Here is a 26,710-nt window from a genome sequence, read left to right on the forward strand (position 1 = left end):
TCAGTCCTGATCGGCCAGACCACAGCAGCAAGCTAACCTACTGGTCGGAGCATCTGCCTCCTGGTGGTCAGTGCATGTCATTGTGACTGGTCGACTGTCTGCCCCCTGGTGGTCAGTGCACATCATAGCGAGCGGTTGAGCGGCCTTAGCATATCATTAGCATATTACACTTTGATTGGTTGAATGGCTGACCCAACAACCAGACACTTAGCATATTAGGCTTTTATTATATAGGATAAGTGAAACAGAAAAGACGTTATTTTAATGGTAACATCCACTTTCTTGGAGTTGTGCAGCAAGTAAAAGGCAGAGCAAAGTAGAATCCTGGCTCCTGCTTCAGTCCTACCTACACTAGATGAGACCTTGATGATTACTTTAACAGCCTGGCCAGTGTTGCTCAGTGGTTAAGTGGTCGACCTAGGAACCAAGAGGTCACGGTTCAATTCCTGGTCCAAGCTCCATCCCCAGTAGGGGGCATGCAAGAGACAGCCAATCAATGATTCTCTCTCATCATTGATGTTTCCCTCTCTCCCTCTCCCTTCCATTCTCTGAAATCAACAAAATCATATTTAAAAATAAACCAGAATTTAGTTAACATCTTTTCCTGGGAAAATGTGGAAAAATGAAGTTTATCAGAGCCTACCAGCTGTTCCTCACACACCACTAAAAGAACTCATCTTCCTCCTTCCCAAAGTTGCCTTGGCTTTCTACATTCCCTTCTACATTCCCTTTCCCAGAACAGCATTCCTGTTCTTCCCCCACCCTCCCAGCTGCTTGGTCAACAATTTCTGTTGACTTACATCCTAAATATCTTTTCAGTCCACCAGTTTCCCTCTACCCAACCACCACTCCCCTAGACCTGGCCATTATCCTGTCCCACTTGGCTTATTACAATAGATTTAAGCCACGCTCCTTGCCTCCACTTTAGTTAACTATAGTTCATATGATCTTGGCAAAACACAAATGTGATGGTAACACTCCCAATTTTTCATTCATTTGGTTAATATTTTTAAAGATCTTATATGCAAAAGCTTGCCTTTAGAATCCAATCCCAGTATTTTAGCAGGGCCTACAAGACCTGGCTGTTTCCCAGTTCCATCTAATTTTTCAGCTCTGCTTGTCTGTGAGCCTACCCTCCCACCAACCTAATGAATGTGGTCAGATTTACTCTGAACTTCTGCCAGAATACCCACACCCCCTTCCTTACCTGACAATATCTTTTTCTTTAAGCTGACACATCTTTTCTTGGGTGAGAGCTAGTTCATGAAATAAAATATTTGTGATCTAAGTTTTTTAGAGGAATGGTGCAGAAATGTCAGCAACTATAGCTAAATATGATTGCATTGCTTCAGCGTTAAGAGCTTTATTCCTGGTCATTTTATTTTTTATTTTATTTTTTAAATATATTTTATTGATTTTTTTTTTACAGAGAGGAAGGGAAAGGGATAGAGAATTAGAAACATGGATGAGAGAGAAACATTGATCAGCTGCCTCCTGCACACCCCCTACTGGGGATGTGCCCACAACCAAGGTACATGCCCTTGACCGTAATCGAACCTGGGACCCTTCAGTCCGCAAGCCGACGCTCTATCCACTGAGCCAAATCGGTTAGGGCTATTCCTGCACATTTTAAATGCTAAGTGGTGTGCAATGCAATAGCTGAAAGTAACATTGAACTTTTGACTATATTTTACTGTTGAGCAAGACCTTTTTGCAGCAGAGTTATTTTATCTTTGCTTGACTAATTGTGCAACCTATTTAATTGTGACATATGGTTTGCCTCACAGTGTATTTGAATACTGAATATTTTAAAACAAGAAGAAATTTTTCCATTGCAAACCAGACAAGCATCTTTCACATAAACAAGTACTCTTCAATTTGCTTTGCAACCTTTTTTTAAAAAATTTATCTATTATTCTCTTCTTACTGGTATAACCATAACAAATACATAACTATTTTTAAAATCACGTCCATAAGAGATTAACAAAAGGACTTGCATGCATGCATATGAGTATAACCCATGGACACAGACAGTTGGGGGTGAGGGCATGTGTTGGGGGATGGGAGCAGCTGGGGAAAGGACAATGGGGGGAAAAGGAAACATATGTAATACTTCAAACAATAAAGAATAAATAAATAAATAAAAAAATAAATAAAATCAGCTCCACTAGCTTTTTCCCTTCTTCTCCCACCAAGCTAGTGAAGACTGATAACCACCCACCAGGCAGAACCAATTGATCATTTGTCCTCTGCCTTGCAGACATGGCCAGAAGAGTGCTGATGCCCAACTCTGAATAAGGCTAAAAGAGATGGGGATGATTCCAGAGCATGATCACACAGGACCTGCCCTCTCCTTTTCTAGGCCTTAATATTCTGAAAGATATCTGAAATTAGATTGCAAAATACATCAAATTCATAGGCAGAATAAAAATAGTCCTCATTGCTTATTAGCCCATTACATCTCAGTTTGAGACTCATTTCCGTAAGCTAGACTTTCCTGGTATTATCTCTCTGGATTTTATAGTTATTTGTGACAATTCCCTAGGCAGCACAATGCTTCATATATTGAATTAAGTATTTGTGATGGTCTTTCTCCCTAACTAAACTACTGACTCCCTGCGGGCAGGAGCTAATATTATTCCATGTTCTCTAACAAAATGAGTCCTCAAAAAGGTTCATTGAATGCATAAATGAGTGATCATTGCATTAGATCTTTACAAGTAGCTCCAGCATTTCTTAAATTCTATTATATTTCATATGGACTTTTCTCCAGGTGGAAATTAAAGAAGATGATTTGAAAACAGAGTTCTATACTGATTTAACACCTATTGGAAAGAACAAAGATCAAAAAACTTCAGCTTCGACCAAAGACGAGCGTGGTGTTCATGTGCCAATTTTTTATTCCTCAACGAAAAGTCAGTCCTCCACCCAAAATTCTGCTTTCAAGGAAGCCATTCAAGCTTCCCACAAAAAGGTAAAATAATGGTTCCTGGTCTTTTTGTTCTTTCCTGAAAATTAATGCCAATTCCAGCAATCATGCGACAAGAAGGGGGGAGTTTTGCTATCCAATCAGTAGGATGTCTAACTCATATCCAAATAACTTTAGTGTTTTTTCATGGTTGTTTTATCCCCTTAAAAAATTATAGAGGCCGTATGTATAATGATGCTTCCTTTTTGCATGTGTTTGGCTATGTTTATGGTTATATTTTTGGTCTTACTGGTTTAAGTGTATGTATTTCTTACAAACCACATGTCACAGAACTTTACTTTTTTTAATGTAATCTGGTGGTCTCAGGCTTTTGCTAGGGAAATTCAGCCAACTTACATTTAGTGTTCTCACTGAGATACTTGCTCGCTTTCCCCCCATTTTTAATTTTTCTTATTCGTTTCTGTTGGCTGCTGTTTCCTGTTTCCTCTGCCATCTTTGTCACAATTGCGCTTATTGTCTGTTTCAAAGTCATAATGCTGTTCATACTGCGTTTTCTTAGTAAGAGTTAGTGCTTTTCCAATTTGCTTCACAAAAAAAGATCTCATCGAATGTTGAACTAGATCGTATGTGGTTAATAATTCACTGTCACGTCGTCTTTTGGCCTATGACAGCCAATTCAAGCCACCGGGACTGACGAATGCACTGACAGGTGGAGCGCCCTGGAGGTGCTCGTGCTCAGCTGAATTACCAGTTTCACTTGTATTTCCCACGATTTAGTTCTTAAAGCTGCCTGGAAATTTTGAACCATTCCTTTCAATGCCCAAATCTCAACAGGCATCTCAGATCTCCGGGGAGTGAGTACGCTCCTTAGTAAAAGCACAATGCCCCTCCTACTTTCAAAAGCCAGGTTCTATGACAAAAATCAGGTTTTTAACTTAAAAAATAGAATTAATGCACCTACAAAATGGAAGCTCCACAAAGGCAGGACCTTGGCCTTGTTCACTTCCGTGGTCTTAGCGCCGGAGGCAAGAAGCTAGAGACGGGGGAGGAAAAAGGAAAGGAAGTGGGGAAGGGGATGATGACTCCTTTTCAATCCTTGGGATTATTGTTTTTCTTTTGTGTTAGCAGTCATTCTGTGCCATAATTATAGCACACAGGAAGATAGCTGTTTAATAATTTACGGTTATTATGAAGTTCTTTTGCTAAAATATACTCTTCTTTCTGCGTTGTTGTTGTTGTTGTTTGTTTGTTTGTTTTGCTCAAACACTACAATTTGGTAAAAGTGGGAAATTAGATAAAGTGTATAAAAATGTTTAAAAAGAGCAGTTACATGGATACACTTATAAAACTCAGTGGCGTATAGAAGAACAATGTAATGGAATGAGGTTTGGGGCATAATAACTAACTACCTAATTCTAAACCAACCCGACATAACAAGAAATGATTTTTTTTTAAACCTTCATACAAAATTTTTTGCTTATGGGTGGAGGAGAGAGAATATAGATAATTTGGGTTAATCTTGCCTCTTAGTGATTTGGAACCATTGGGTTGATGTTATGCTGAAGGGTGTGAAAAGTCACAGTGCACAGCCCTCATCTGTGCACCAGAAGACATTTCGTGGGTAACCGAGGCGTGGAGACTTTAAAAGCTTGTTCCCAGTTAGTGACAAAGCTGGGACTTGAGTCTCAGTTGCATAACTTGCAATTGAATATTCGTTGCATAATCCTTTTACAATTATTTGCACTGGCAAGGCTTTCTAAATAAAAACTCAGTAGGGATGCAGCCATGATTGACGATCAAGAGAAAAAGATTTGCTTTTCTGAGAATTGATCTCTCTTTGGTAGGGAACATAAGCCTCAGTCACATGGTGTACATCATTGAGATCATCTCTTTTAGCGCTTTCAACATCTCAGGAAAAGGAACTGGACAATAAAGTGACAATTATAATTGTGCGTGTGAGAACAGGCAATAGCGAGTTAAAATTGTTGTGATAGTAGATTGAAATGAAGCGAATGATAAATAAATGACAGTTAAGTGCTTGATACCTAAAGACAAGCTTTCATTATGTTTAATCATCTTTCCTTTTCACTCTTTTCTCCTCTTCCATTTAGGATTCCAGTTTTATTAGGATCCATATGGTTATAAAAGTCTTAAACTTCACAATGAAAAGTAAAGACCTGCAGCTTTCAAATGTGTTTTTAGAAGCCCTTAACCAACTGCCTCTGGACTACAACTATGCCCTGTACAGCCGGATATTTGAGAACTTTGGGACTCACTACTTCACCTCTGGCTCCCTAGGAGGCGTGTATGACCTCCTCTACCAGTACAGCCGCGAGGAACTGAAGAACTCAGGTATGCTTAGCTCGGCCGCCCTTTTCATTAGCTGATCTGGTCACAGGTGATGTCTTTTTCTCTTATTGTATCATTTTAATTCTTTTCTATTAACCTTAATTAGACCCTCCTTTATTTTCAAAATAATATGAAAAACAACCAAAAGTACAAAGTCAAGGAAATAAAACAAAAATAGTAAATTGGGACCAACAAAGAAGGAAAAATAAATATGTGTAACATCTTTGATGGGGCATCAGATTTGTCTATGAATTTTCTGGCATTTAGGAAGATCATAAGCGACTCAGTAACAGTGACCTAAAGAGCGTGCCATTTCCTTAAGGTCAACAAGATTTGTCCTGGAACTAAATCCTAAAGGATCATTGACTTGCATTTTAATAGGCGATAATTTTATAGATGAACTAGAGGCCCAGTGCATGGATTTGTGCACTGGTGGGGTCCCTTGAACTTGCCTGCAGACATCCCCCGAAGGGTCCCAGATTGCAAGAGGGCGCAGGCAGGCCGAGGGCCCACTGGTGCACAATCGGGGCCAGAGAGGTACTGTGGGAGGTTGGTCAGCCGGGGACGGTCCGCTGGAGGGCTCCAGGGCATGTCCAGCCCGTCTCACCCAATCCCCATTGACCGGACCCCAGTAGCAAGCTAATCTACTGGTCAGAGCATCTGCCCCCTGGTGGTCAGTGCGCATCATAGCTACGGATCGAACAGTTGCTTAGGCTTTTATATATATATAGAAAAGTTCTATAAATAAGTGCAAATTCACTAGCAGCCAGTGGTGTTTTCCTGCCTACCTATAAAATAATAATATACAACTTAGCCTATAAATAAATCTTGGTTTCTTAAGTATTATCTTAAATTGCAAATATTAATTATTAGTACAACTTAAGCACCTTTGAAATAATTTGTTTTCAGACCCCTATAGGAAATGGCACAGGGTCCTGTGATGATTCTACCATGTGTCTCTTGAGAACACGGTTAAGAAACTGAATGGTAACAAGAATTCAACTGACCAATTCCCCCAAATAAGTCACAATTCTTGATCAAGTAACTTTATACAAAAGGAACAAGGGAGTTGTTGATAAATACAACACTGGTGTCGATGGAGTGTCAATTCCTCCATTCTTACATCTCATGTCGCAAATACTAATGTTTCCTGGGGCTGCCCTTAGGTGACCAGAGATCCCTCCTGATCAGCTTCCTAAGAGAGGAGATGGGACAAATGTCTTTGAGAAATACTTTCACTAAGAGGGTCTCTAAAAAATTTCACCTGATGGAGTTACTGAAATGGAAGAAGTTTATGCTGTGATGCGCTCTCCATACCGCCTAGCCCTCCTGTTTTGTCAGCTCTCCTTCCCACTGGAGCGATGCTTGCATGATGAATGTGATGTCTCCTGCCACAGAGACTCGCATCAACATTAATGCTGGGCAAAAATCGTGGGGGGAAATCTCTGGCCCTTGACTTGTTTTCATTCACCCTTGAGATGATATTATTCTGATTACCGCGGCTATGGCTCAGAGAATAATTTCTCACTTGATGAGCTGTACTCATCACCCATTCAGAGCAAAGCCTCCAAAGGCTTAGAGATCAGGGCAGTTAAAGAACGATGTGAATCTTTAATCAACCTTCCAGCGTTTTAATAGCTGAAGCCCCATAACCAAAATGAAGAGTGATGAACTATCCTTCCCTATTGGAACATTCTCCCCTCCCGTCTCTTTCTCTGTAAATGGAGATAGAGAGTGACGCCTAATAAGGGAAAGAAAGGGAGTTTGAGATGTGATAGGAAACTGGAAATATATAATCATACACACCTGTGTACACATACACAAACACGTACCTACACACACTATATCTATGCATGTATATGTATATTTACTATAGTCAATAAAACATATTCTTATATTCAGTGTTCTTAATCATAATATATATTCTTATGTTCAATTAGTATAGATACTTATTTATTTCTCTAAGTCACAATAACACTATTGGTGCTCAATTTTAATTGTGGTTACGTTGAAGTACACCAAGACAGAAACAAAACTTAATGAAATGGAATTCTCTAGGGGTTGTGCTTACCTGTTTTTGCCCACTCTCTAGATGAATATCTATTCTGGCATCTTCCCTTTCATCTCTTTCTATTTGTTCTCCCTTGAGTTAGCCATGACATGATACTAGAGTACAAGCCTAGTTTTTGTTTGCTTTATTTAATAAGAATCATAACCCTTGTCATTCATTTCAAAACACCACGACTTGAATATTTCATAGCACTTTGTCTCCCTCAGGAAAAATAAACAAAATTCAATTGCTTTTTAGTTGCATCCTTTGATTTAGTCCCCTATTGTTCAGGGTCCCATAGTCAATTTAAAGCCTTGAATAAAAGTTGACATTGCTTCAGCGTGCAAGGTGAAAAGAATTTCAGGAATTCCATGAAACATTAAACAATTAAAATATCATAATATGCAAGATGGTAATTTTAAACTCCTTTTGTTAAGAATTCATTTTCTGCTTTTAATTTGAGCAGAAAAATTAACTGCCTCATTACTTATCAGTATGACATTTTCAACTAGCACTATTGGCCTTTGTCCAGTCAAAGTAGCTGAGGACATTTCTAAAATACTCATCCCCACACCCCAGCAGAGGGACACTGGGGTTTGAGGGGCCAAGTGTTACAGCATCAAGTTGCCTCTTGGTCATTGTGGGTAGAGGTCAGGCAGCAAGCTCTAGGATCTGCTACAGGGAAGAAAAGGCTTATACAGAAATTCACTGATGAAACCTTGATGTTTTAATCACTGTATGACCAACAACATGGTTCATAAGAGGGATTCTTCATTCAAATCTTCAAGGATTCTCCTCTAACCCTCAGAAAATGGATTTAACTAAGCTTATGGTTAATTAATTTTGTTATCATTAATGAATTGTACACATAACATTTAATTTTAACTTACAAATAATCAAAACCTAACAAGAGAGTAAGAAAAGATGGGAGTTGTTGCTAGAGGGGCATTAAATTCCTAATGTGGCCTAAACATTTGACTCACCCACTTATAGGAACAATACTATCAGGAGAAAAGTGACTTATGTTTATTCAGCTCGATCAAAATAGCAGTCTTTTCTTTCTAAAGTTAAAGATACAAGATAAACATGGGGAGTTAAAACTAAGAACTTCTTACAACTTCTAACGCATCTCTTCCAGTGTGACAAACTATTGAGAAAACTACTGAGAAAACTGTGAGGTGGGCACTCCCCAGGCTCCTCCACTCCGCCTCCTTTCTCAGTGATCTCTGCCTTCAGGTTTCAGGTTTAGCATCTCACCAAACTGTGCCTCAAGCTCTAAACACACTTCTTCCTGCCTATGGTGACCTGCAACCTTAAATATCAGTGTTTGATAAACTACTTGGCTTTAAGGTGCTTTAGGGCTGATATTAACAGCTCTATCCCTCATGTGCTTGTGTTTTGCAAGGCAATTTTTAACTAAACATCAAACAACCTGGACTCTAAAATTGATGTTTCGGGTAGCAGGTCAGGTGGCGTGAGAAGCAATTAACAAAAGGAAACATGGATTCTCCTCAAATGACCCCAGGTAGGCAGTACCACTTAAGTGTACAAACGGCAAGATCTGTTTCCCTGCACTGTGCCCCAGTCAACCCCTGACATCCACATAGATGGTGAAGACATTGAGCATAATGGCAAGCATTGTGGTGGCCAAGAGTGATTCAGGTGACACAATCTTCAATTAATGATGCTTGGAAGTTTAGTGAAAGACAAGGACCATGAGGACTAAGGGTATTAGAACTGGGTGGCCTCAGCCTCAGAGACCGGAATTTTTATGAGACATAGACAACTGTGGGGAGGCATCCCGTGGAAACAGCAGTGGGGAGTGAGGAAGATGTGGTCAACCCCAGCTCCCACAGCTGAAGGGGCTGGGAATGGGGCAGTACCTACCTCCCGTAGAGACAACGAGAATCAGATCCAATGCAGGCTTGAGTTCAGACAAGGAGAGCAAGAGAATAGTCAGGGAGGACGTTGACAAGAGTTCCTAGGTCAGAAGTCAGAATTTCTGAGAGCAAACAGAAAGGTTTTGGCGGTAGAGGTAGAGCGAGCAGCCAAGTCAGGGAGAGGATGCGCAGGTGAGTATGAGAACGGGCATCCAGGGAAGGAGAGATGACCAACAGGATTCACATTTTTGATGATGAACAAGGAAAAGTGAAGTGGACGGAGGTTTCACAGAGTCAGCCATGGCCCCACAAAATCTGACAGCAGGGCACGACACAGTGTGTGTCTATCTTCTGATGTGCAGGGATGCACAGTGGCAGCGGCCAGTCGGATGGGCGAGCTTAGAGGTTCATTCTATGTAAGCAACAGGGAGAGTCCAACATGGTCCCCTGGGCTGGGCCACAATCACCCCAGCTGTGCTTCTTCAGGCCAGTGTGGAAGGGAGAGGTAGCAGGGACTCATAAATACCTCTTCTGTTCACGTTCCTCTTAGGGTCTGTGAAGGACTGAATCTGTAGGCAAGAACTGTCGTTCATTCGCACTCATGGGAATTACTAGTAGAGATGATGGCGGCTGATTGTAGAGCCTCATGCTCTTCTCTGAATTCTCAGGAGGTTTTGTTTGTGCTCCATTTCCTAGGCTTATCGGAGTCAGAAGTTCAAAATTGTATCCGGATTGAAACAACGAAACGCATTCTTTTCTTTAAAAAAAAATATGTGGAACACCGGTGCACCACCAACAAGATGTCAGAGAAATATGAAGGTGACAGCCCTCTCCCTTTGCTGCCCAGGGCACCCCGCGGCTGACAGTAACTAGGATTGTGTTGCCCAGAAGTGTGGGATTTTTCAGTTTGCACTTATTTCAGTTATCTACCTCAGAGCCCTGTGTGTGGTGAGGAGAGAGTGCAAATACAGCGTCATTAGCAACACTTACAGGGGGAAATGGCTAAGGTTTTCTTTATCTTATACTTAAGTTGTTTAATTTAATTAATATTTATTGATCCTTCCCATGGGCTGAACCCAATATTAGCCATTGTGATGTAAAGATGGGTGTGGATCAGGCCTTCCTATCAAGAAGCTTACCAAGTAATGATATGTATAACCAGCCATTAAAAATACAGAGGGAGCCCTAACCAGTTTGGCTCAGTGGATAGAGCATCGGCCTGCGGACTGAAGGGTCCCAGGTTCGATTCTGGTCAAGGGCATGTACCTTGGTTGCAGACACATCCCCAGTAGGGGGCGTGCAAGGAGGCAGCTGATTGATGTTTCTCTCTCATTGATGTTTCTAACTTTCTATCCCTCTCCCTTCCTTTCTGTAAAAAATCAATAAAATATATATTTAAAAAAAAATACAGAGGGATATGCCACGGTGGCTCCATTGTTCGGGGCATCATCCCATACACCAAAAGGGTTGCGGGTTCAATTCTCATCAGGGTACATACCTAGGCTGCAAGGTTCCAATCCCAATGGGGGCACATACAAGAAGCAACCTATCAGTGTTTCTCTCATATCGATGTTTCTCTCTCTCTCTCTCTCTCTCTCTCTCTCTCTCTCTCTCTCTCTCTCTCTCTCTCTCTCTCTCTTTCCCCTCACTATAAAACATATCCTCAGTTGAGGATTTTTTAAAAAGGCTCAGACAGCCAAGCCAGATACCCGAGTGCTGTATCTTGTAGGAGTTCTGCTCAGCTGGTCTTCAGGTGGTTCCCCAGGTTGATTGTTCTGCACTTAGTTGTAATTTTGATGTGGTCCTGGGAGTGGTGAGTACAGTGTTCACCTCTGCCCTCTTGCCCTCTTAGCTTTCATTTCTCCCTCTTTCTAGCCTCTGCATCCACTGAGTGATCACTCTACCTCCTTGATATTTCTCCTAGTTATCCTCATCTCTTTATTTTCATGGCACACACTCGTTTCCAACCTGGATCACCACAGAAGCCTCCTAACTGGCCCCCGGCCTCTAGTCTTGCCTTCTTTCGATCTGTCCACACATTTTCTGAGAGGAATCTTCTCTGAGGCAATTCTTATCATGAAGCTCTCATGCCTTAAGCATGTCATGCTTCCACAAAGCCTGAGAGGGAAGTCCCTGCCTCTTTGTCTTTGACTAGCTAAAGTGTGGGCAGTCCCCTGACGCAGGCATGCTCTCTTCCATGCTGTGCCTTGTAAAGAACTCCTTTCTCCATGTAAAATTCTCCAGTTCCCTTACTTCCCCTGACAGGTTACTACTCATTCTGCTCAGGACAAGGGGAGGCAAAATCACAGAAACTTCCAAAATGTGAAGCTTATCTTCTCCTGGGGAGACAGATAGAGAACAAATGAAAATACAATATGTACTATAATAACTAGATAATTTAAAATATCAGCATATAGATGGTCTCCTTGCAGATGCCCATGTGAAGCATGAGCAAAATGAGAACTGGTTTGACAACATGCATTCGTATTATATCAGAAGAAAAGAAAAAAGAGGGGAAAGGAGAGCAGCATGCATAACCCAGGAAAGAAGGGATGCAGTTTCTATGCCAGTTTTTCCTGCAATAGAATAACTTAATCAGAAAGTCAATTCAATAAATTAAGACATCAGAGACAAAAAGACTAAATATAAGAATTGACTGAAAAGGAAGATTTCAAAACTACAGTACAAAGACAAATAAACACTGAAAACTATCACCATTGTAGTCTGAAATAAATGACGCACTGCAAAGACAAAATATAACTGCCTATTTTCAAGGACGCTAATTCCCACATCTTAAATTCTATTTGTCATTCCATTTCCATTAGGTTTTCTGTAATAATTATTAAGGTTTGGATGTTTTTTCTCTGCATTTATTAGGAATTACTTTAATATTTTCTGTATATAATTAACTTTGTTAATTTTATTTTCAGACAATTATATTTTGTCACTGTCAATTGGTATAAGATATATTGGCAAATATATGATTTTTCAACCATTTTTTTATATGAAATATAAATACAAAAATGCTAAAATTTTCTTTTTATACCCTTCTGTATTATTTCACATGCCTCACTTTGAAAAAGATCAGACTACTCTTCATAGGGAGAGTATTTCCCCCATCATTCTAGTCATTCTAGACTATTTATAGTGGGGGCAAGGCTAATCCTTCCTGGCCCTGAAGAATCAACATCAAATTAATGGCATTAACTCTCACCCATATCACAGGCCTCCTTTTCATTTGATTGTATTTCTTTCTACTATTTCCTATTCCTCAGTTCTGATTCTTATGAGTTAGAGACACTGTTAGTTAATAGAGATTGTTTTTGCAAATCTATATAGAAACCTGTGCTATGTGTAGTAAATATCATCGCCTCTAAAGAAACACTGTGCCAACTCTTCACTTGAAGTTTAATTTCTTTTTCTTTTCCTTTGGTTAGTTGTACTTTTACTCCTGTCTTAAAGCACTCTGTCAACTTTGTTCTGTAGTCGGAAGTCTCCAGTGTGGCCATCAACACATTGGATAGCAGAAGCCAGGGGTCTATAGCATCCCGGGAGCCAGACATATACTAATACGTATCAAAAGTGGGGGGTTGGCATCAGAGAGCAGGGAGCAGAGTAGTCAGGACTTGGGCTGCATTTGCATCCCAGGCCCCCAGTCCTCCCTAGTAACCACACTTGGGGGGCCAATTCACTTCTAGCTCTATTGTCCAGGTTTACAACAGCACCTATTTCTCAGGATTGGGAGAATTGCACGGGATAATGTGTGCAGCTGATTATGTACAAGCTTCCTAATACACAGCAGCTGTTGGCACTGCTATTCATAAACTGCCTGTGGGGATGAGGAGCGGTGCTCTCTCGCTCTTCTCTTAGCTTACTTAATGCCTCTACCACCCACTTCTGTGCAAGCAGGCTCTTCTTTAAAGGTTCGATTTGCAATAAAATTAAATGGGCAATTATTTTTAAAACACCTTGCAGGCTCGATGATACAGGGAGCAGAGAAATCCATCTCCTTGGTCCAAGGCGGGAGGAGTGAGTACTCCGCGGCTTTGGTGTGGGAGAAGGGGACCTCGGGTACTGACGAGAACGTCTTTTCTCGGTGGGTAGAATCGCTGAAGAATAATCCTGTTGTGATTGACTTTAAGGTAAGAATAAAAAGTGTGCTGGGTGAGAGAGCTAAAGTAGTTCTCTGGCAGCCCAAAGGAATTGCCACGCAACTCCTTTTCCATTTTGCTCCGAGATGATAAAGGACATGTCTTTCTTTAGTGTGCGTGCACAATGGGCCTCGTTTTCAATGTTAAATTACACATCTATTGCTTTTGCTATTCAAGCAGGCATTCTCTAATACATAGTTAGAATTTGCAGCATACGTGGAATATCAGGAAAGGGGATTTAGTGAATAAAACTGCTCAAACTTGCCTTGAGTAGTATTCTTCATCTCTCCAAGGTGTGCAAAACATTTAGTCTCTGTAATTGCTTGCAACTTTTATTTGGTGAGCTCTCCTAAGCCTTCATGGATAGCTCCGGGGGATAAGTGGGATTTTTATGTGCATGTGGCTCTCTGGTTCTATGAACTTTGATTACATGTACCAGTCTTATATGTGTTGTCATTCCATAAGAAGGTGATTTTTATTATTCAAGGAACACTTTGCCCACATATCAGACCTAGTGCATTTGGAACCAGTGTTTGCCTCAAACATAAGCACATTTTTTTATTCTTTTTAATTTCTTTATTAATTAAGGTATTACATTTGTGTCCTTATTCTCCCATTAGCCCCCAAGCTCCCCCACTCATTTCCCTCACCCCCCTGTTGTCTGTGTCCATTGGTTAGGCTTATATGCATGCATACAAGTCCTTTGGTTGATCTCTCCCCCTTACCCCCACCCTCCCCTACCTTCCCTGAGGTTTGACGTTCTGATTGATGTTTCTCTGTCTCTGGATCTGTTTTCATTCATCAGTTTATGTTCATTATATTCCACAAATGAGTGAGATCATGTGATATTTATTGTTCTCTGCCTGGCTTATTTCACTTAGCATAATGCTCATAAGCACCTTTTTAAATGCCCGCTAGCAGGCTGTCCTGCTCATTTGGTTCAAATGAAGGCAGGAGTGCAGTCACGATGAACATAGATTAATGCACATGCAGCCTGATGATGCAGCACGCTCTCCTGGCTGTGGTAGGAAAGTGAGTCACCTATGGCACTAGATAGTCATTCCTTTGGGGTTTTAAAATATTAATAAAATATGGGGGGATGAGGACAAATATGTGATACCTTAATCAATAAAGAAATTAATTAAAAATATATATTAATAAAATGAGCCCTGGATTTGTGTAAGCCCCATTATTTCTTGCTGCAATTCTTTACTCATCCTACCAGTGAGTTCATTTCTCCGTTTGCTCCCATTCTACACTTTCTCCTCTGGTTCCCCCAAATGCCAGTATTGCCCCTGGGAGCGCAAAGAACCCAGAGAGGCTCTCCTCATCCTCTGGATCTTTCACCTGGGGTCACACTCAGTGAGCTTTAGCAGGACATCCCTGCGCGGCCTAACCCCTGCTCACCTCGCTCAGTATTTTGATGCATGCATTTGCCGCTTAACACGTAACATGATGCAAGGCCAGGTAAAGGGCATCTCCAGAGAAGAATGTCCAGGGAACCTAAGCTCCAGGCACATCGCACCGGCCATACTTCAGGGACAACAGAAGCAAGCGAATCTTGCTGAGAGCTGCTGTGAGAAAGAAACGGAAAAAACTCATCCCTTTCTCCACGGTGCAACTGGCATAGCTCCCATATTCTGCACGAACCCCTTTGACGTGTGGGGTTGTCCATACCTTGGGAACTGGGTGGTGATGGGAACCTAGGCAAAGGGACGTGACCGTGACCAGACCTCCTCTCTAGCTCGCTCCCATCACGGACTTGGTACGAAACATCTCCTGTGCGGTGACCCGACGGAACAACCTCAGGAGAGCTCTCCAGGAATACGCAGCCAAGTTTGACCCTTGCCAGTGCGCTCCGTGTCCTAACAACGGCCGCCCCACTCTCTCGGGGACCGAATGTCTGTGCGTGTGCCAGAGCGGCACCTACGGTGACAACTGCGAGAGACGCGCCCCGGATTTTAAATCGAGTAAGTGTCTGCAACTCCTGGTGAGGGAGGCGTCTTCTCCCCTCCAAAAGGGATGCTAGGTGGGTCAATGAAAACAAAGACACACTGCCATTAGCACCTCCCACCTTACGCAAACTCACAAGAAAGGTAAGCCTGGAAAAAGTTCGACCCCAAAGTCCAACAGCCCTGGATGAGCCTGTTGTGACCTGCCAGCTCTGTGGCCTTGGGAAAGTCGCCTGGCCTCTCTGTGCCTCCATCTGTTCACCCAGAGAATGGGGATAATGCCAGCTTGTATCCGAAGATGAATGTATACATAAAGGATACACAGCACAATGCCTGTAATATGACATAAAGAAATTAATAGAAAATGCTATAAAATACAATGGGTGTTATAAGCCTTTTGTATATTGTAATGTAGAATGAAGATGGCTTTGTGATAGGGATAAATTAAACCATCGCTGAAGTTTTCATACAGGGCTAAGTAATATTCCTGGTTACCTGATCCACCTTAGAAAGGGGATGTGTCATAGGAGTAGGAAAATATTCTATTACCTGTAAACACACGGTTTGATATATATTCCACTCAGAAGAAGTTCATATTTATCATGTGTGTACACATATACATATGTGTGAGGTAAGTTGCAGGTCGTTGAAAATGATTCGCAAACTGTGGCCATTTTATCCAGCTGTGGGGACCGGGAAAGAAAATCAGGCGGGGTGTCAGGCCCTAATTTCCCCTTTTCCTCACAACAGCCCTGTGATATTCCACAAGGGACCACACAGCAGAAAAGTGGGGACTCAGGTTGGCCTGGCTTCAAAGCCCACATTCCCTGGGGTACACCATCACCGGGGGCGGGTCTGCCTGCCTTCCAGATGCGGTGGACGGGAACTGGGGCTGCTGGTCTTCCTGGAGCCCGTGCGACCTCACCTACAAGAGATCGAGAACCCGAGTGTGCAACAACCCCGGCCCGCTGCGAGGAGGGAAGGCCTGCGAGGGGGAGAGTCGGCAAGAGGAGCACTGCTCCATCTCGATCATGCAGAACGAGTAAGGAGCGCAGCGGGAGGGTGGGTCAGGCACCCGCCAGCACAGTGAAGGCATTACTACCTTACTGCTAAGCAAAGAAATACTGGACTCTTCCCTCTTCCAACTCAGCATGTTAATGAGGCATTACACCTGCTGTTACCCTTTTATATAAATATATACATGCCACTCTATGTATAAATATACATTCAATATATGTGTGTGTATGTACATGTTTATTATATTATATGCACATATTTATTGTTCCCTTTTAGTGGACAAGCATGTATCAATGACGATGAATATGTAAAAGAAATAGACCTCCCTGACCCAGAATCAGACACAGGGTGTCCTCGTCCAGTTCCTCCGGAAAATGGATTTATCCGAGTAAGCATCCTGACCTTCCCTTCAGCTTTGGGGTGTTTTTTTTAAAAAAAAAGATGGACGTTAAAAAGTATGCTTTTTCAAAAGTTAGAGTTATTGTGTTCCTAGTTTAATAATCTTCTGTTGACCTAAAAAGTGGAAAAAGTGGTATTTAGAAACACTTGGCCACTCTTCCACCCTGAATTCCCTGGAGATGTCTTTAGACCTGATTGTTGGATCAAAGGAGAGTAGGTTCCTTGTGTTACTTGGTTCCACCAATTCACATGCTACCCGTGCGTTTATGTGGGTAGACCATGGCACTTGAGCATCATGAGGGTTGGGGTGGCTGTAAGAACCTGCCCCTATTTCATTATGATCTATGAGATGGAGACCTGGTAGTGGAAGTGCCGCCCAGGGGTCCGGGTGGGGCTGGTAGAAGTGATGACACTATGGAAATAGAGCTTTGCGCACGTTTCCCCCGGAACTGAAAGGCGTGCTCTTCGGGAAGCTGGGAAATGCAGGACCTTTGCACAGAGGACTTTCTACTTGAGTTGGGTCTTGAGAGAAGGGAAGAAAGTGTTGGGCATAGAGCGGAATTAGCCAGGCAGCCAGGTAAAGACACAGAGGCATGAGAGAGAATAAATGTTATATTCAAAGAACAGCAGATGTTTTGTTTTGCTAGGGGACAGGTTTTACAGGAAGAAATGGCAAGAGGTGAGGAGGGTAATATTCCAAAGCAAGTAAGACCCATTATAACTTGAAAATTTTAGTGACTCTCCCTCCGACACACACACACACACACACACACACACACACACACACACAGGAAAGGGACCAGTTAGAAAGTTGTCCTTGTAAGAGATTATAAATTTATAAATGCCATAAACAAAGGCAGTGGTGATGGCAAAGGAAAGGGGGACTTGGAGAGAGATTTAAAAGGTGAAGTTGAAAGGACTCTGTAACTGAGTAGATACAGGAGTGAAGGAATCGAAAGAAACCAGATGACCCCAAGGTGTTGAGAAATATTATTCATAGCGCTAATAATTTGCTGGTTTCGGTGTTAATTCTAGAATGAGAAGAAAGTGTACTCCGTTGGGGAAGATGCTGAAATCGCATGCTATACCGGATTCAAGCTTGTTGGGTACCAGTACTTCAGCTGCTTGCCAGACAGGACCTGGAGACAGCTCGATGTGGAATGCCAGCGTGAGGCCCGCCCTTTCTCGTGACCGCTCTAAAGAATAAATGCGCCCAAAATAAATAAAGCAAAGTCACCGTAGACCAGGACATTTTACTACTTTTTAATAACTCTGGTGGAAAGGGTTAGTGAAGCAGAAAATAGGACTCATCTTCTAACACCGGATTTCAAAGCATCTTCAGGTGTCAGTTCTGGCCCTGCGTGTTGGCCTCATACACACAGGCTGGCGAAACACGTGCTTAAAGAGAAACCCGGGAGGTCTGCTCACTGCTTCTAACCACAGACATCTGCCTAGTCCGATGTCCAAAGTGGTGCAGACTGAGGAGTCCCAGGAAGTATCAGTGATTGATGAGTCCCTTAGTGTATCGGCGATGGAGCTGCATGAGAGAGGCAGTTTTCTCCCTGGAGCACTTCACATCCTTTCCTGAGGAGGAGTGTGAAGGCTCCATGCATAGCCGTGCTCCAGTAAAGTCAGAATGAGAATCAGACAAGGCTCACATGGGGACTCCAAAGAGCTCCCATGGGACCCCGTGAGGCAGAATTGAGACCAGCATCGGTTAGAATGTCCTGCCTCTATCACTCACAATGTGGTGACTTGCTTTTGGGCAAAGGAGAGGGAAGAAGAAGAGGTTCCTGTAATATAATGAAAGGTGGAAGTGCCTGGAACCTATCTTAGAAGGGAACCTCAGACAATGGAGCTAAAGGAGGGTCTCAGGGAAAACCTGGGATCCTCAACCCCCAGGTTCTCTGATGACAAGGGGGCATTAAAACAGAGCGAATGGAATGAATCACATTAAAATCACCTCTTGCGTTGTATAAAATCCGCCTACATCTGGTGTGTATTCCACTCCACTGACGCCTCTAAAATTTTTCTGCTGCAGTGACACAGTGCCTCAAGCCAGTTGTGCAGGAAGTTCTGAGGATCTCACCATTTCAGAGATCGTATGAAATTGGAAAATCCATTGAGCTAACCTGTCCCAAAGGCTTTGTGGTTTCTGGGCCATCGAGGTACACATGCACTGAGGATTCCTGGACACCGCCCATTTCAAACTCACTCACCTGTGAAAATGGTGAGTAGTAGCTCAGGATTCCCTTTTCTCTCGTCTACACACATGTATGCATATATACACATTAAATATATGTGTGTGCCTAGGGGAGGGGTCTCCCAAGGTTGGTAGCATAGCATCTACCATGGTGCTATTTCTTGAGTGTGTTCTGGGAAGGCAAAGCAGGTTGTGTAGAGGAGGAGGTCAGGCAGAAATGAGAAGTTATTGGTCGAGTGGATAGCTTCAAATATTAGAGATTGAGGTTATGTTTCTTTTTCAATATACTTCAATATTTTGAGGGAGTGCAAGCTCACCCATAAAATCAGAATTGATAGCTAACTGAAAATTGGGTTAGAGTGGAAGGTCATTAAAAAAGCAGTACATACTACTTTTTAATAATTTAAGCATTTTATTTTAACTTGAAACATAGGAATACACACTTATTCACCAATTTTCTGATGTATAACCAATTTTTTTTTGTATAACCAATTTTTATTTTTAATGAGTCATCTATGTTATCTGCTAATTCTGCCTCAAGTGCATCCACTTCTCTCCATTTCTACCTTGGGGACTGATCAAAATCACCATCTTCTTTCACCCGAACTACTACAATAACCCCCTAGATAGTCTACCCACAGCTCTCTTGACCACTCTCCACACAGAAGCCAGAATTAACTTCTTTTCCAAAATCCAGACCTGATTTTGTCACACCACTGCTGCTTAAAACCCATCAAAGACTTTTCACTGCTTATAAAGTAAGGATGGAAGTCCTTCCATAAGCCCTGAAGGACCCTGTACAAGGTCATACCTTGTTCCATGCGCTTGTTTTTGTGCTCTTCAATTACCCTGGTCTTCAGCTCCAGGAAAGTCACATGCTGCCTCGCTTTTTAGCACTTTCATGCCTGATATTTCCTTTCCTTTCCTGCTGTTTCCATCCCCTTTTCTCTTATCATTTCACCATTTCTAACCTTCCCAGCTACATCACTTTCCTTGTTTATATGCTTTCTCTTTAATGGAACTAATAAGGACGGCAATTCTATTTGTATGAATGTGTTTGTTTGATTCATGTTTATCTGCCTCCCTAAGACTATAAGCTCTGTGAGCATAGGATCTGGGTCAAATTTTGCTCAATACACTACCCCCAAAACCTAATGTGGTGCTGGGAATACCATAGTTTTCTCAATAAATATTTAGGAAACAAGTGAACAGAAATTTCACCACTTCCATTTTCTTTAGTTATCTGAACTTAACAGCAATTTTAGGTTGGAAAATGACAGCGCATGAGAGCTAGAAAGGATCTTTGCGATGGAATATTTCACGACAGCTTATTTGGAAAAGCCAAAATGAGATAAATGAGAATCTTTTACCATTGTAAAAGATAAATGTAAGAGATAAATGAGAATCTTTTACCATTGCCTTTGCTCCTAAAATCAAGTTTTCACTTGGAATCTATTCCATGCACTGGACTTCACTCCTTTTTCTCTTCTTTCAGATTTTATGAGCAAATTAAAGGGCCGTTGTCAACTAGGACAAAAGGAATCAGGATCTGAATGCATCTGTATGTCTCCAGAAGAAGACTGCAGGTAAGAGGCGCTCTGTGAAGCGTGTTTGGGAATTGGGAAGGCCAGACTAGTATAGCCAGCTTGATGGAGGGACTGAGCTCCTTTTTAATTTTATTTTATTGTTTAAAGTATTATAAATAGTAGTACATATGTCTCCTTTTTTTCCCCCCATTGACCTTCCCCCGGCCTCCCCTACCTCCAGGCACATGCCCTCACCCACCCCACCCCAAATGTCTTGCGTCCATTGGTTATGCTTATAAGTCCTTCAGTTGATCTCTTACCTCCTCCCGCCCCTAACCACCCCCAAGCCCTCCCGCTGTAATTTGACAGGCAGAAGCTTCTCTGCCTCTGTATCTATCTTTTTGTTCACCAGGTTATAATATTCTTTATTATCCATAAATGAGTGAGATCATGTGGTATTTTTCTTTCACTGACTGGCTTATTTCACGGGGCTGAGCTTCTTGAAGCACAAACATGAAACATATTAATTTTTTATATAATTGATCCCCCCTGTGCTCAACTGAATTCCTCCTTTCCTACTGGTTGCAAGCTTTCTCATCATCTCTCAGCCCAGTTCCCAAGTTCTCATGGCTTTTGTTTATTAAAACAGTCTCATTTTTATTATAAATACTTATTCCTGTCTATTTTTAAACTTCATATTCAGTTATCTCAACGCTTTCCTCTTTCCCTAAGTATAGGGCAAAGTTGTGACTCCAAAAGTTTAGAGTAGAGAAAATTGTGTGAGCATGGACACTCACATACACACACACACAAACACACACACACACACACACACACCTTTGTCAGTCTATTTATTCATGTAGGGGCAGGGCATAAACATTATATATCTTCATGTAACTGCCATGAATAGTTAGCTATCTCCTCTTTGTTGTTATAACTGTCTTTCTCTTTGCATGAAAAAAAAAACAAATCAGGAGTGTTGAGGTCACTTGTTATTGAAGGTCTACTTTCAGCTGAAATTAATGCAAAGTAGCATTGGTTTCAGATAAATTTTTGTTTCTCTATCTCACACAATAAATCCAGAGGTAGGCAATCTAGGGCCAGTGCGATGACTTGCCTATTTCAGATAGCACCGAGGCCCCTTCTGCTCTCTGCTCTGCCCTGAGATTGCTCTGCTGGAACAGGACGAAAGGAAAGCTGAAAACACACACATTCCCTCCTCCGAAGGAGAGTTCCTGAAAGACCCATCATTTGCTTTCATCTCCTTAATCTTCTCTTATTCTCATGGCCACATGTCTCTGCAAGGGAGGCTGAAAATGCCATTCTTTGGCTGGATGTGCAGGCATTTTTTAATAAAATTAGATTACTGGGGAGGAAAAAGAATGAATCCTGGGGTAAGAAGCCAGCAGACTGTGCCCAACTGTTGCACGGTAAATACTGAATAGCTCTCATGTTCCTCTGTGTAGCAGGTGCACAAATGCTTATTCATTCATTCATTCATTCATTCATTCAAACACCACAGCATCTTTTTCTGTGTAATTCAGCCCAAAGGTGGTTCTATCTACCCTCCTCAGTGTCCACCACAGTGGCCTACCATGCAGCTTCTCGCTGCTGGAGTCCCCTCTGGGTGGTACTTAAAGCATTCATACTGCCCATTGAATCCCGGGGAAACTTCTTTCTCTATCTTTGTAATACCAAACCATGAGAATACAGACTGTCCTCTGGAACTGTCTGAAGTTCTTCCCTACCTCGCTAGCCTCTTTCTGTAGTCTCAGTCTCTTTTCTATGGCATTAAAGGTGTCTGGGGGAGTGGCTGGCCCCAACCGAGGTGTTCCAAACTTAGTGAGTGGCCTTTTCCTCTCAGCTATAGGCTCTAGTTCCTGTAAACAGTCTTACGTGCTGGTGAACTGATTGTTAATTCTAAAATTGACATCAGAATAGAGGCTCTGATTTGGAGTGACCAAGGAGTTCTTGACCTCTCAGTGAGACAAGGGCTATGGCCACTGGTTACTTCTCAGTAGCAGGATTCATCAACTATTTAGAGAGATTACACAAGTTAAAGAATAACTTAAAAGTGCATGCTCTTAATCATAATACAAACCCACTTGCAAAGCCATGTAATGATATACAATTCTGGTGCTGCAATTAATGAATGTTACTGAGCTCAGAAAAGGTATAGATGGACTATTGTGGGCTAGGTCAATCAGGGTTAGTTTCAAAGTATAGGCAGGAATTGAGCTGGACACAGATGGGCAGAGAGGAGAGACAACACAATGCTGATTGAGCAGGGCATGGGATGACAGCAAAGGAAGAATAATCTTACCAATTTAGAAAATGATCAATACAATTTTCAGGTGATATAGAAGGATTAAGGGGGTGGGAAAATAATTCCAGAAAGGCAGGTTGCTTTGAATAAAAATATGAAAGATCTTTTTAAGAATTTAAAATTCACTTAATTCAAAGGCAATTGAGAGTAATACCAAGATTAAGATAAAAGTTTTGAAAGATGAATCCCAGAGCATGCAAGGGGATGAAAAGAAGAGAAATTGGAGGGTGGGGAGAGCAGGAGAAAGATAACTGGGTAGTAAGTTAATATATTAAATTGGCTGGATGCCATTTCTTGTCTTCTGGTCTTCATGTGTAAATGCTTGCTTTCCTCTCTTGGGCAGCCAATATTCAGAAGATCTCTGTGTGTTTGACTCAGACTCCAACAGTCACTTTACTTCACCAGCTTGCAAATTTATGGCCAAGAAATGTTTAAATAATCAGCAATTCCATTTTCTACATATTGGTTCCTGCCAAGATGGTCCACCGTTAGAATGGGGTCTTGAAAGAACAAAGCTTTCATTCAACAGCACCAAGAGGGAAACCTGTGGCTATGACACCTGCTACGACTGGGAAAAATGTTCAGGTAAGTGCCAATGGTGACCACATACTAGAAATGCCCTCGCCTAAAATTCATCTCAGCTAGTATATCTTATTTACATTCATACACTCCTAAAATGAACCTTGCCTTAATCAGAAATAATTCCATTTTGTTGTAAAAATATTTATAAAGTGATTTAAACAGAAAAGAAAAACATAACCCACCCACAATTAGGAATAACTGCTTTAACAGTTCTGGTATAAATCTTTCTCATCTTTTTGCTGTGCATATACAATCAGCACCACCCTCAGACCTCAGTAAAAAGAGTACACATCCTGGTTTTGTGCTTCAGGCACCCTTCCCCTCTCCCAGCTTTAGAGGGTGTGTATCTGAATTGTCTAAGATTTCCTTTGGCATTTGGGACCAGCTGGGGCCAGCAGAGGTAGAGGGCTCTGTGCCTGGACTGGGGCTCCTTGTGGACACCAATTGCTGAAGCAGATTCCTCAAAATTTTTATGTCCAATTGTAGTGCCTGGAACCAGCCAAGGCTGGCTGTATTATTCGGGCAGGATACCCTGAACCCAGACAGGGACCCTCATAGACTCAGGCACTGTTTCTCTGACCCTCTCTTCCACCATGCATGGGGTCAACCAGATGTTCCAAGACTATAGCATCATCTCTGGTTCAAAGCTAGACCCATTCCCAGAGCAGGCTGATGAGCCAGCAGGGTAGTCTCTCTTAAGATTGCTTAGAATTGGACTGCTGGTATGGTGCTGACACTCTGATTTGGAGTGATTTTAATAATTTATATAGAGAAGCATTCCATAAAAAATTTTTCTGCAGGGGTTTCCCTGATTATATTACAAATTTAAAAAAATAAGATCATACTCTAAATCTTATTTTACATATTGCTGCTTTTCATTTATATCATAAAACTATTTCCATGTCATCATATATTATTCTGCTACATAATTTTTAATGTCTGCAAAAGCCTATATGGACGTTTTGTGATTCATTTAACCAATCTTCTGTTAGGCATTTAGATTTTTCCCAGTGTTTTGCTATTACAGACAGTGCTGTGATAAACAAATCTATCACAGATAAATCTATAATGTTAAATTATTTTCTTAGGCTATACCTTAGAAAATGGAATTTCCAGTTAAATATTATTTTAAATTATTAAGTTTCTTGTATCAACTTGCTTTCCAGAAATGTTTTTACCATATTGTATTCCTATCTACAATGTATGATAAAGACTGTCCTCCCACACTCTCACCAAACCTGGAATTATGGCTCCTTTATATCTTTGCCAATTTGATGTTTAAGAAGTGGCGTTACATTTCTATTTTCTTTAAAGTGTATTGACTATTGGCATTTTATTTGTTAATTGCTTGGAAGCAGAATTTCACAGCAGTCCATATGCTCTAAGATGAAGTTTGACCCTGAAATAGCCCACCTGAGCTTCATACAATCTATATATATAAAAGCCTAAGCAACCATCTGACTGTTGGATGGTTCATCTGGTAGCTATGATGCGCAATGACCACTAGGGGGCAGATGCTCCAACCAGTAGAGGAGGGAGCCTGATTCCTTGCGGAATCAGCCAGGGATTAGGTTGCTGCTGGGGCGTTGTCACCCTGAATCTGCTTCACCCACACCTCGGACCCAGGGAGCCCAATTCCAGGGTTCGTCACCCGAGAACTGCCCTCTCACAATCCGGAACCCCTTGGGGATGTCAGAGAGCCTGTTTTGGCCCAATCCCCACAGGCCAGGCCTAGGGAACCCACTGGTGTACCAATTCGTGCACTGGGCCTCTAGTATACCTATAAATATAGGATTTGAAAAATAGGATTTAACAGAACTCAAAAAGGCAGCCAGATATCCCACGTGTCACTCTTCAAAAGCTTATTTTAAAATGAGGCATAAAGTATTCAATAGACACTTGAATTGTTACATCTAATTTTTACTAAAACCACCTTACTTTTGGAAAAACGTTACTGTTCCCATTGACTCCTCTTTTGCTTTCCAGTCCAATGTTCTTCAAATCAGTCCTAGAAAAGGGGAGAGACCTTATTTCCTAAATAAAGTTTCATCCTGTTCTACTTAAAGCTGATTGTTGAGGCTCAGCTCCCTTGACAGGTGGCAGGATGGTACTCATGACAAAGAGTAGACACAGGAGCCATGGTCAACGGACCATCCGATGGTAGCAACTCAGGAGGTCAATGTCTGGGGCTCCAACCTTTCAGCCATGTTGAAACAAGGCAATTCACTGTGAGAGACAGCAAACCAGGGCCCCATATGTACACTGCCTAATTCTAAACACTATTAAGTCATCTTCTAGATAAACACTGTTATTCATTCTTTCACTGTCTGACCAACACCATTATCCAACTGACATCTCTCTCAGAAACAATAACTTGTGGCAGGAAAAAAAAAAAACTGCCAGTGTTATACAACATCATTTTAAAATCTAAACATTTTCTTTGAAATTTGTAGTATAAGAACATTATTGTCAAAAATACATACAGAAAATAAAAGGAATTTGGACAGAAGATCAAATCAAAATGGTAGCTCAGGCATGCTAGGGATGTGTTTAGTGCTAACTTTCACCCCGCCTTATCTATCATGGAGAAGAGGTCTTCATCAGATTCCGCTATTGCAAAGAACTGGGGGGGAGGGGGGGATGGAGTGCTACTTTTCCACAAATTATTATTTTTAAATCTGTCTGAGTAACAAATAAGCTGCAGCTTACAGTTTCATAAAAATCGGTCTTTATTGTTAGGTCTTTATTGTACATATATCCAAATTCCACGGTCCCCAGGAGTCAACGTTTATCAAACAAGAAAAAAACAAACAGTAAAATATTTGAATACATGAATGTTGCTCAAGTTAATCACACTAAAACATAAATATTTCTTAGTAAGAGATGGACATTGTTTAAAGTATTATTTGGCCCTGCACACAATCAGAAAACGGAAGCACGTCCTCCCCAGTAGATATGGTCTGCCTCTGGCAGCCTCTTTAATTGCTAAGCAAAAGTCAATGTCACAGAGAATTCGAGTCAAAAAGCACTATAGACCAGCATCATTGTATACACCACAGCGTTTATAAAGAAAGAGAAAGTCAAACATTGTATTTGATACCCGCCCCACTCACGGCAAGGTGGGAGATTATTAATCCTGAGTTGAATTGAATGTCACTGTGATTAAATTGTGTACTTTGCTACTCATTTCCTTCTCTTTCTAAAACAACACAAGAAAAAGTTTAAAATGGAACTTCAAAGTGACATGAAGTTCACTTTTCAAAAGTTAGAACACAAACGATTTTGCAATGAGCAGGTTTTTATGCATATTAAGTGTTTTGTCTGAACTTCAAAAATATCCCACCTT

General features: G+C 41.5%; 1 protein-coding gene across 2 annotated transcripts in view; it reads left to right on the forward strand.

The window, feature by feature from the left end:
- Nucleotides 1-26,710, forward strand: part of C6 (complement C6) — a 46,744-nt gene that overhangs the window by 18,311 nt on the left and 1,723 nt on the right. For both annotated transcript variants that reach the window (XM_079798469.1, XM_079798470.1), the window contains exons 7-17: nucleotides 2,774-2,974; nucleotides 5,041-5,281; nucleotides 9,905-10,027; nucleotides 13,184-13,350; nucleotides 15,104-15,329; nucleotides 16,182-16,353; nucleotides 16,605-16,716; nucleotides 17,763-17,895; nucleotides 18,769-18,957; nucleotides 20,426-20,516; nucleotides 23,126-23,367. In XM_079798469.1, coding sequence (XP_079654595.1) covers nucleotides 2,774-2,974; nucleotides 5,041-5,281; nucleotides 9,905-10,027; nucleotides 13,184-13,350; nucleotides 15,104-15,329; nucleotides 16,182-16,353; nucleotides 16,605-16,716; nucleotides 17,763-17,895; nucleotides 18,769-18,957; nucleotides 20,426-20,516; nucleotides 23,126-23,367 — 1,897 coding nt within the window. The remainder of the gene's footprint in view (nucleotides 1-2,773; nucleotides 2,975-5,040; nucleotides 5,282-9,904; nucleotides 10,028-13,183; nucleotides 13,351-15,103; nucleotides 15,330-16,181; nucleotides 16,354-16,604; nucleotides 16,717-17,762; nucleotides 17,896-18,768; nucleotides 18,958-20,425; nucleotides 20,517-23,125; nucleotides 23,368-26,710) is intronic.

The sequence above is a fragment of the Cnephaeus nilssonii genome, assembly GCF_951640355.1.
Source record: "Cnephaeus nilssonii genome assembly, chromosome: 2".
In the NCBI taxonomy this organism is placed as follows: domain Eukaryota; kingdom Metazoa; phylum Chordata; class Mammalia; order Chiroptera; family Vespertilionidae; genus Cnephaeus; species Cnephaeus nilssonii.